The sequence below is a fragment of the Helicoverpa armigera genome, chromosome 28, assembly GCF_030705265.1.
Source record: "Helicoverpa armigera isolate CAAS_96S chromosome 28, ASM3070526v1, whole genome shotgun sequence".
Lineage (NCBI taxonomy): Eukaryota > Metazoa > Arthropoda > Insecta > Lepidoptera > Noctuidae > Helicoverpa > Helicoverpa armigera.
Window position 1 is genome coordinate 5,558,115 of NC_087147.1, and position 11,444 is coordinate 5,569,558.

Genomic DNA, 11,444 nt, shown 5'->3' on the forward strand with positions numbered 1-11,444 from the left:
CACTGAGCAGCAAAAAGTTATAGGTCCAAATGAAATCAAAATCTACAAAAACGCTACCTTCAATACAAAAATAAAATAAAATATTAAACGCATTAAAAAAAATGTAGTTGATAATAGAAGTACATACCTTGGTCTTGGACCTCCATACTATCACCATACGTAAACACTTGATTTGGAATAGTGACACTCAAAAACAAAGTGTTAAGTTTTGATGACTCACACGTTGCGATAATTAGACTCGAGATGCGCTAACTTCCGATGCACAAAAGTGGTCAATACGTTGACCTTATGACACGGGTATTTAGAGATTTTGGAAGCTTCTTAACTTGTTAATCACTTAGTAAGTAGATCTAATGGGGATAAGCCAATGACATTTTTCGATTTATGGCCTTAGAGTGAATCACTGTGCACTGGTAGTCTATATTTCACGATATATTTTGTTTTACACCGCGCGGCCAATTTTTTGTTCGAACTGATGTTGTCGCTTGAGGTCGACAGGTGGCGCTGCGATTTGTGTATAATAGAGGGTAGGATATAAGACAAATATACCAAAACATGTTTTAGCGATATCCAATATTGAATTTAGGACATACACCATTCGTTCTTCTTTATTTTGAAGTATACACGTGTGAATATGAATAAAAGAAACCACAACAATCATTTATATAATGTATTCATTAAGAAAACTTGTAAATCAGAAGAATAACATACAGAAAATTGTATTAATATTAATTAATTAATTAATATAAATAAATAAAATAATAACTATTTGCTTATTATTAATTGTCCATGTTAAATACATATTGCTATAATTTTTAAAAGGCCTCGTTAATCAAAGTACACATTTATGAAGCTTGATAATGGTATATAATAGGTATTTAGATTTCGTCATTTCGATTCTCAATCTTTCCTTCTTAATTTTGTAAACATGAATCTAGTACAATTATTACCGTAAAAAGTAATGCATGCAATTATGTAATAATAGGGTTAAAACAATACGAATGAGCAACTCATAGAAAAATATATGAAATAACATTTAATATTGCATGTTTTTTCTAATGCAAATCCATCCACAGTCGGGAGTTCACATTTGTTGACAAATTAAATATGATATATTAGAAATATAATAAATCAGACCATTCACATATTAATAAATTAAAATAAAATCCAATCAACAGATTCTGTTAGTAATTTTTTTGTATTTATAAAGCTACAAAAAGAAGAGCTGGTAGTAATTTTTGAAAAAGTATCAGAGTCAAGCTGAAAATCCTATAGTACCAGCAATACTTGTCTTGTAGTTCACACCAAATAACTTTTCAACTCTGAAGTTAGGCATTACTTCTTGCACATTTTGACGTAGACATTGTATTAAGTAACTTAGCTTGTCCGTAATTGGCTACTGTTGACTTTACAACAGTCAAGAACACTACTGCGCTTGTGATCATCCTCCTAGCCTTTTTCCCAATAATGTTGGGGTCTGCTTCCAGTCTAACCGGATTCAGCTGAGTACCAGTGCTTTACAAGAAGCGACTGCCTATCTGACCTCCTCAACCCAGTTACCCGGGCAACCCGATACTCTTTGGTTAGACTGGTGTCAGACTTACTGGCTTTTGACTACCCTTACCAACTGCCAAGGATGTTCAATGACAGCCGGGACCTACAGTTTAACGTGCCATCCGAAACACTACTGCGTTTGTGTGAGGTGTGATATAGCTAACTTTAGAGTTGCAAAGTTATTTGGAGCCTATTATACCTGGCTGGTAAGTAGTGGGACTTTAAATCTACGAGCCAGTTCTTTTTTGGTATTTTGAACTTTATATCGTTTTTAATAAAACTCTTTTTGTAATAAGGCAACACCTGTTTAGCGGTACAAACTATTGGAGTTCTACAATATTAGAATATTAAGATTATAATTATGTAACGCACTATGATATACAACCTGTTGTTACTATTTCTATTTATTTGATTTATATATATTTATATAGTGTATATATTTGCTAAATCATTCTATAGGTCGCTCGCCTTTTGATATATTTAACGTAATTTCATAGAAAATAATATCATATTAATTATATATTATATGTGTAGGTTACGTTTTTTGTATTGAGACTCTTATACTACATTTTATTGCGAAGTTTTTCATACTTTAGGAACATAATTTTTCAGTCACCATCTATAGCGAATTTACGATTCATTTTCATTAAAAAAAACAACAACAAGAACAAAAGGCCATTTCCTTTCAACTTCAAAATAGTACCAATACAAAAAACGTCACAATATTTGGACTAAATTGCAGCAATATATGTTAACTAATTTTATTGTTACGTTTGACAGTATACAGGATGTGTGGTTTTGTCAACGTCTCCCCCTGTATTGTCCGCGGCCGCGTCGGTCCCTGTCGTCGTGTTCGTTTTGATAGCCACCTCGGGAATAACCCTGGTTAGGCTGGTAACCCTGGTTGGACTGATAACCCTGGTTGCCATGGTAACCTTGGTTGTTTTGGTAAGGTTTCTTGTAGCCACCGCCGCCGCCGCCGCCGCCTCCTAGAAAAATAAGAGAATTGTTAGTTAAGATTTCAAACAATACAATTTCGATCTTGAAAAACAGTTTCTTTTAGGTGTGAAGTAAACTTGTGTTCTTTCCAATACAATAAAAAAGCCAATTAAGCAGTTTAACTATTAAGTGTCTATGACCACAAATATTGCATTTACATATGCAACTAACTGACAGAAACCGGACAATTTTGCCTTTAAAAGTCTTGTTAGATCAATAATTAGCGCCCGACAAAATGATTAAAAACGGATAAAAAAATAACATTATGAATATTGACCTTTAAAAAGGTGCTGATAACTATCAGCCTAGTAGCCCAAATAACTATTTAACTTTTCAGTATATTATACATTTCGACTTACCAAATCAAATTATTTATGTACTTAAAGAAATCAAATCCAAATCGAAAATAAATTGTCACCATTACATTTATAAAAATAATTACCTTGATATCCTTGATTAAAGCTGCCCATACTATCGTACCCGCCCTGCGCATACTGGTTATAACCTCCATGCTGGTTATAGTCGTGACTCTGGTGACCCTGACCCTGACCTTGACCTTGGTAAGAATGACCTTGATTGTTGTACCCGCCGGGAGGCACCTCGTACGTTTGATAATTTCTGTTTTGAGGCCTGCAATAAGATACAAAAGAAAATTGAGCATGAACAATGTATAGGATGGCATAGTAAAATACTAAAAATTACACTATAATAAAATTCTAGTAGGAAGTACAAATAGACGATATATTGACTCTGGCCTTTTGCCACTAGTATGACGAGATAAAATGACCTTAGGGGGTTTGATTTGTACATATTCAATAATATCTTATTTATAACATAACACGAAAATCAAACCAGACAATTGACATTAATTAGACAGACAAATGATAAAGCAACACAAAATAACATACCTGCCATGATCACCAGCCCCCTGACTATATCCTCCCTGAACTCGTCCCCTTCCTCCTCGTCCTCCTCTGCCGCCGCCCTGCCCTCCGGCATGACCATGACCTTGACCTCCACCGTGACCTTGACCTTGACCTCCCTGTGCGTTGTTGTATGAAGGCTGTGCGTTATTGTAACCTCCGCCGCCTCCTCGCCCGCCTCGACCGCCACCACCGCCGCCCTAAATGGACATTTATTGTGAACATACATAAAACGTCACAAATGGTAGATAAAGTGAACATACAGTAACTTTAATCCATGTTCATTAATAGAACTGTACTGGCAAATTGAAATTGTCGGTGAAATTGTCGATGGATAAATAGAAAGAAGAAAACAACACACCTTTGAATTTCACAACAAAAAATGTATGAAAAACAAACAGTTCATTGCTATAAGAAACATGATAATTTTCCATAATACATAGAAGAAATGACAGCTGAAGTTACAAAAATGGATAAGCACAAAACACTGGTACTCTGTTGCATCCGGTGAGACTGGAAAATGACCCCACTGTAGTTAGGAAACGGCTGAGTAGATAATGGGATGCTTTTCTAAAGGTGAATTTCTATAACTTATCCATCAGAATTTTGACATAAGCTCCATACAATTTAATCTCTAATCGCAAGAACAATAGATGGATACGGTATAGAACCCGCAGTATAAAATACGTATTGTTACTCACAGCATTTCTCTGTTGCCATGAAGGCATTTCAGGAGGTGGTGCTTGCTGTTCATTGGGACGACCTCCTCTGTCTGGCACCTGCGTAAAAATTATAATACACCATTATCATAGGTTTTTAAAAATAATTCTACCAATTTGAGTCAAATTGTCAAATAAGCAAGTGGAATAATTTTTCTGTGATATCTGATTTTTTATACCTGTACTTTTTATCCTTTATTTAAATTGTTTATGTGTTAAGTATAGTATAAGTAGTTATAGTATAAGTAGTTACAGCTAAAAAGAATACTATTTATATGATGACGACGGATTTGATGTAAATTGGGATTAGAATTAAGATGAAATCCAAATTTTATTCGTGGTCAGTGAAACATGTTTTCTCCTCCCATCATGTCACAAATAAGATTCTTTCCATACATATCGCATGATGAGTATATACTCGTCTTTAGAAAGTCGTACCTGTCCAATAATAACTTTATTGACATCAGTCTGAGTGTTCTTCCTGACAGTAGCACTGGAAGTCTTCTCCACATGTAGCAGTGCAGTCCTGGCTGCGAGGAAGTCTGACAGCTTGACGTCCGGCTTCACTTTGAGGAGCTCACGTTTGGGACGGTACGTGGACTGGATCACGTCTTTCTTTGATTTTAGGCGGTCTGACCACTGGAATGTAGGAAGTTTAGGACTTAAGAACATTTAAAATTATGTAAAAAAGTATTAATAATCTATACTAATATTATAAAGCTGAAGAGTTTGTTTGTTTGTTAGTTTGAACGCGCTAATCTCAGGAACTACTGGTCCGATTTGAACAATTCTTTCAGTGTTAGATAGCCCATTTATCGAGGAAGGCTATAGGCTACTTTTTATCCGGGTTCGTGCAGAGGTTCCCACGGGATGCGGATGAAACCGCAGGCAGAAGCTATAATATATAAAGTCCTACACCACATTTGTTTAATAGCACTACATGGTGAGTTTACACATTCATATCCTAAAACAGTATTATAGATATGCCCCACGCAGGACTCAAGCCCGATTGCCTGGGGCATAGACACTGGCCTTGCAATTTAAGAATCCTACAAAAATTTACAGTAATATAGCTTAACAAAAGAAAACTATTCAGGACAGGATGAATCAAAACCATGAGCTAATACAAACGTTTTATAAGGAGCCCCAATAAACTATCAACTTAAAGTACTCTTGTATTCAGCTGCATCAAATTCTACTGGACACTAACCCCAATATACTTGAGAAAAGGGTAGCCATATAATGATGAAATTACCACAATTTACCTCAAAACTCTGTATAGTACACTCTAACCGAGTGATGAGCGTTTCTCTCCTCAACCGGTACTCTTCATACATCTCTGTGAAGGCAGCCTCTAACTGTTTCCAATCCTTCTCTGTAAGCGCTTTGTTGTATAACGGCTTGCCTACTAGTTGGTCGCCTGGAAATCATAATAATTTTTATAAATGGTTGATTTTTAGGGATCATTCTGAAAATATATCAAGTTCTATAGTTAGACTACTACAAATAGATAAGGTAAAATCCAAATAATTTGAAACCATAGCTGGGCATTAACTCGTTAATCCGTTAATCGTTAATTAACGAAGTTAACATTTTGATTAGCGGATTAACTTTTAAGTTAACTTTAAAAAATGTTAACGGACATGTTAACTTCCGTTAATTATGCAGAAGTCCGTTAATCGTTAATCCAATGCCTACTATTTACCGCACGGCTCCGCGGGAGGAGGCGCGAAAAACAGGTTCAGACAAGTGCCGGGCGCGGCGAGCGCGGCGCGTGGCAGCCAGTGAAACACCAGATTTCAACCAAGTCAAAGGCCTTCTCATAATCAACAAATGCTAGACACAGGGGCTAATTATACTCTTCGGTCTTCTGTATAATCTGCCGCACTGTGTGGATGTGGTCGATGGTGCCGTATCCGCTCCGAAACAGTCGTTGTGGTCAGCTTCGTCAAGTGGCTTCTTCCAAGAGATTGTACGAACACTTTTGACCCCCGATTCAGCTCAATTGCTCTTTCAATGTCAAGAGTATTGGAGCACCGGATTCCTCGGGGAACATCATCATCATCATCATCTCAGCCGGCGGACGTCCACTGCTGAACACAAGCCTCCCCCTTAGATCTCCACAAATACCTGTTGGAGGCGACCTGCATCCAGCGTCTTCCGGATAACAGATATTAATAAATCTATTTATTAAATACAATACTGCTATACCCTCAAGCGCTGCAGTAGAACGTCGGTTTTACACGGGTAAAGACATTTTTACACCAAAATGAGCCTCGCTTTCAGACGAAAACTTCAACATGTTAATGTTTATAAAGGGGAATATGTACCTTATGTCCGACGATTAAATTATACATATTAGAATTATACAAGTATTTTGTTTTGTTCATAACCTGTTAACTTCCAGAACCTAAACTAACCAACAGGTTTTATAAGTTCACTAACGCAACGATATAAAAATGCAATTTTACACATAGTTAACGGATTAACGATTAACTTTAACTTGCGTTAATTCTTCCGAAATGTAACGCTTTAACGTTTAACGAAGCTAACTTTTTTTGTAGCGGATTAACGATTAACGAAGTTAACTATTTTATTAACGGTGCCCAGCTATGTTTGAAACTTATGGAAATACATAAAAAAAAAATATAAATGGAAATATCTGATTGGGAGGAGCTTGTCCATGAATGGGTGACCAATATATCGTCATGATAAGTTTTTAATCTGTGTTTCGGAAGGCACGTTAATTTGTGTATGGGTTGTCACTTGAATATCTTTGGCAGTTATTACGGATACTCAGAAACCAGAAATCGTTGTCGTGGTGGCCTAGTGGGTAAAGGACCAACCTCTCAAGTGTGAGGGCGCGGGTTCGATCCCAGGTCAGGCAAGTACCAATGCAACTTTTTTAAGTTTGTATGTACTTTCTAAGCATATCTTAGACATCATTGGCTGTGTTTCGGATGGCACGTTAAACTGTAGGTCCCAGCTGTCATTGAACATCCTTGGCAGTCGTTACGGGTAGTCAGAAGCCAGTAAGTCTGACACCAGTCTAACGAAGGGGTATCGGGTTGCCAGGGTAACTGGGTTGAGGAGGTCAGATAGGCAGTCGCTTCTTGTAAAGCACTGGTACTCAGCTGAATCCGGTTGGACTGGAAGCCGACCCCAACATAGTTTGGGAAAAGGCTCGGCGGATGATGACTCAGAAACCAGAAATTTCGACAAATAGCCTTACCAAAGGGTATGCTATGCAGTCACATTACCCATGTAAAATACTAAGCTGCATCCGCTTAAACCGAGAACCAATCCCAACATGTTGGCAAAAGGGATGGGCAGATGATGATTTTAGATAGCAGGGGAAAAAGTTAGGCAAATGGGAATCTACCTTCTTTCTGTATGGTATCCTTAAGCTTAGTTTCAAGTTTGGAGAACAACATCTCTGGTGTAATGTTGGGAGGCGGCTTGTTGAACTTCAGGGCTATTAATATGTCCTTCAAGTCTTTGGCTGTGGGCGATTCTTGCTGTAATGAGAATAAATAATATTTCATCGTAAGACCATACTTAATATAACAATTGAGTGAGGACAGACTATAATATAGATAAGGATAGAGTTGTAAAAAAATAGAATAAGTTGGGTAAGATTCCGTTTTTAATATCTTACAAAACAACCTGTATATGGACTCTAAAATGGATGATTTTTAACCAAGCCCCAAATTAAGGAGGTTCTTAATTTGTATGTTTGTATATTTTTTATCAGATTGCTAGATCCTCATCACTTTTGCAGGGCTACCCACAGAAAATTTGATAGAATTTTAAGTAAATCACCGATAAAGGTTTTAGTAGCACTCCCTTCATTTCTGAAGACTTGTACAATTTTTTATGTATAATCTGAGACAGATTTTCCTAAATCGTAGTATATTACCATAACAATCTCCATGCCCGCACCCTGCTTTTCCTTAGGACAGTCCACGTTGACCATGCGAGCTGCCATCAGCTCCGACAGTAAGTAATCCAGGAGTAACAGCCGATCCTCTTTTGTTTGTAATCGGGAAGACATGTGACCTGCAAACATTTGTAATGTTGATTGATTGATTACATACTTTGATAGTTTCATAGGGATTAAATGAGTGATATGTGGTAATTACTCATCGCAGTTGGTGGCTAAATTGATATTATATTGATAAGACTTGATAACATTTGTAGCTGTAATTTATACTTTTGCAAATTAATGAATGATTTCCTATTACAAACAGTATGGTTGAAATCAGTTGTAACACTGCCAAACTTGAGTTCAAAAACAGGGGCTCAAAGGTCACAGATACCCAAGCCCTTCTATTGTATTTGCACACATACACTGTACAGCACAGGCATTTAAGGAAACATCATTTTTTAGCCATGATTTTAAAAATAAATGAACGAAAAATACATAGTAAGTTAAAATTTATCATTTTCACGGTTTCTTAGACCTGACGCTACAATGCTGCTATCTTATGTGCATTTTTCCAGAAAACCTTCCTGGAATCTATTTTTATAGCTTGTTATAACATAGAAATTGTACTATACCTGTAACCAACTTCTTATAAGGACACTTGAGTTCCTTCAGAAAAGAACTGAGCTCCAACAAGAAAGAGCTGGACTCGTCGACATCATTCATCATGTTGACTGTCTCCTCGAGGTTGCATAATGTTTTGATCTCTTCAGCCAAGATGTGGACCAGCTTGGTGAACTCTAAGGACTTGGGGCCACCTTCCAGAGCCTTGGAAAACGCTGCCTCATCGGAGAGTGGGCCTTCATAGCTGGAATTGTGAAGTTTTGGGCTTGAAAATTAGTTTATAACTAGATTGACTTGTTCAAGTTGTTTTAGAAGGTACCAAAGTCTTGCCAATTAATTTGATTGGTTTTGCTGACTTGCAACTTAGATGTTGAAATAAACAAAATTTTTAAACTACGCAATCGATTATCATGCGGTTTTTTTTAATAGATAGAGTGATTAAAGAGGAAGGTTTATATGTATAATAACATACATTAAAAAGTAGGGAAATACTGCTATACCGTGCGAAGCCAGAGCGAGTAGTACTATAAATAATAGTAGTAAAGTAATAAATACTTATGAAACTATTTTTCGGTTTCTTTGTCATAAGATTTCACAGTTGTTACACAGTTTTAGTCAGCGCCAAAATATTTTGATTATCTAATTTACGATTTTAATCTTATCTAAGTATTTGAAAATATTATGACATTTAGAACTAAAGTACTTACTGAAGCTTATCAGAGGAAAATGATTTCTAAGTGGACTAATTACACAATTATTTTATTTATTAAAATATACCAGTTAGTGTTATATTAAAACCGGCACTATGAAATAATTTAATAAAGGACGAAGAGTTCCTGGAGAGTTTTAAATAAGATATTTTGAACAAATTGTCTATAAAATATTTCACTAAGCATTTCAATTTATTTTTATTTGTTGCATTTGCTTGTTGAGATTGTCCTTATTGCACAATGTTAAGCTTTTATACAAAAAATATGATGCAATTCATTATAGGCTGTCAGAATTTTATTATAAAGGGATTTAACCAAATAAAAAGACGTATTAATCTATAAAACTAATTTTTCACAAATAATAAAAAGCAAAATTTTTATTATTGATTTTTTAGGCATCTATCAAAAATAACTTGTAAAAAAAAGTAATTGTTATTTGAAAAGTGTAAAATTTTATATACATTGTTTAAGCTACAGGGCGTTCTTCCAAGCTAATTATTTACTAAATTAGCTTCTGACTTTAGCGTATGTAAGCTTCGCCAACGCAACAATTTAAAAACTTGGCATATTTGATCCAGAATAAATATTTTATACTATTAGAATATATGTTTAAATTGAGTTTAAAATAATTACAACACCATACGTAACTTACAAAGAGAAAATAGTGAATACTTTTCTAATTATTACGAGAAATAAAACCTACTTGAATCAACATAATTCAGAGATCTACAAAAGGAACGATATAACCTATAATTGGATAAAAATCTTACCCCAAATCGTTTAACGAGTCCAAAATATCGTTTTCCATGTTTAAGGAAGTTGAATTAGCATTCGCGCAAATGTATTATTGCTTTAAATATTTGTGAAAATGAAAATTACACTGCCGGTGATAAAATTATTCTCTAAGAATAACCATAGACAACTCTACTTATAGCTTTTATGTCAAATATTGAAATCGACTTGTCGGGTTGTCGTTCGCTAAACAAGTTTACCCCTTTTCCTTTCATCAATTCCGTCCGGATTGAACTTAGGGTTTTAAAATAATTTCTAACGTTCAAATTTCTTGATAAGTAATGCTTATCGATTTGTTATTATTGCGTAAGTGTCGAGTAAAACTAAATCTCTTACTTCAAAACAACAAAGGATGCTTAGATAAAATTAAAACTGCAGACTTAATTTACAAGCCTATCGACACTGTGGGTGCGGAAGTATAGACTATGATTCATAATTTCCCATCTTATAATAAAAAGTACTTATTGAGGTCATAGTATACCCTAAATTAGGGATTTGGAAAACTTATAAGCTTGCAACACTGACATTTTAATACCATAGACAATCTCAGCCATCCACTGTTCTGTGAAGTATGAATTGTTGTTGGAGCTTATTTGTGTAAGATAGGCATGTACGCAATAAAATAGTAAAGTGGAAAAAAGGTCTATTGAAAACAACTAACATTTACGATATGTTGTCACTACGACAGCAGCACGAATGATAATCAGCAATCCTTATAGATGGCGCTGCTTTCATGACTAACTCTACCCAAGAATTTTCCTACATTGTACCTGCAATCTGCATTGTAAAGTCAATCCTAGATAGCTATACCCAGGCTATTATTCATTACTTAGGTAGACTACGTCATAATTAACAACTTAACTGGTACCCCTACTTAATAAATATTTTGGAAAGCTATATAAGTATGCTATTGAAAACATAAAAATGCACGCATTTCAAAATCATAAGGCGAGAAGCAAGTAAGTGAATCCATAGGTGGCGTAGCTAGTCCTCCACTCCAACATTCTTGACTTGCAAGCATAAAATTAATATACTTAACCGATTCTGTCTGTCTTTTAATTTATTTTCTGCGTTTTTGTGTACGGGACATTTTTACATTTTTATTTTTTACACTTTTAGATCATGCAGCGTCTAAAAATATTAATTAGACCGGGGCATAGAAACCTGAAAACCTGGTGCACAGGTACTTAGGAAAACT

At 35.5% G+C, this 11,444-nt stretch overlaps 1 protein-coding gene across 1 annotated transcript; it reads right to left on the reverse strand.

Moving 5' to 3' along the window:
• Positions 1-656: 656 nt before the first annotated feature.
• LOC110371432 (protein FAM98B) lies at positions 657-10,406 on the reverse strand. The gene is made up of 10 exons (XM_064042380.1): positions 10,225-10,406; positions 8,756-8,988; positions 8,115-8,254; positions 7,578-7,713; positions 5,461-5,615; positions 4,634-4,834; positions 4,178-4,255; positions 3,462-3,676; positions 2,996-3,183; positions 657-2,543 (listed from the first exon to the last, which is right to left on the reverse strand). The coding sequence occupies exons 1-10, from the start codon at positions 10,260-10,262 to the stop codon at positions 2,356-2,358; spliced, it is 1,572 nt and encodes a 523-aa protein (XP_063898450.1). The 5' UTR covers positions 10,263-10,406; the 3' UTR covers positions 657-2,355.
• Between the last annotated feature and the right edge of the window lie 1,038 nt (positions 10,407-11,444).

What these genes read in the sequence shown, in the direction of transcription:
- LOC110371432 (XM_064042380.1), bottom strand. Translation starts at nt 10,262, where the DNA reads ATGGAAAACGATATTTTGGACTCGTTAAACGATTTGGG. An exon ending in CGGGCATGGAGATTGTTATG is followed by an intron (nt 7,714 to 8,114) that starts GTAATATACTAC and finishes TTCTCATTACAG; the next exon opens with CAAGAATCGCCCACAGCCAA. An exon ending in CATGGCAACAGAGAAATGCT is followed by an intron (nt 3,677 to 4,177) that starts GTGAGTAACAAT and finishes ATGTCCATTTAG; the next exon opens with GGCGGCGGTGGTGGCGGTCG.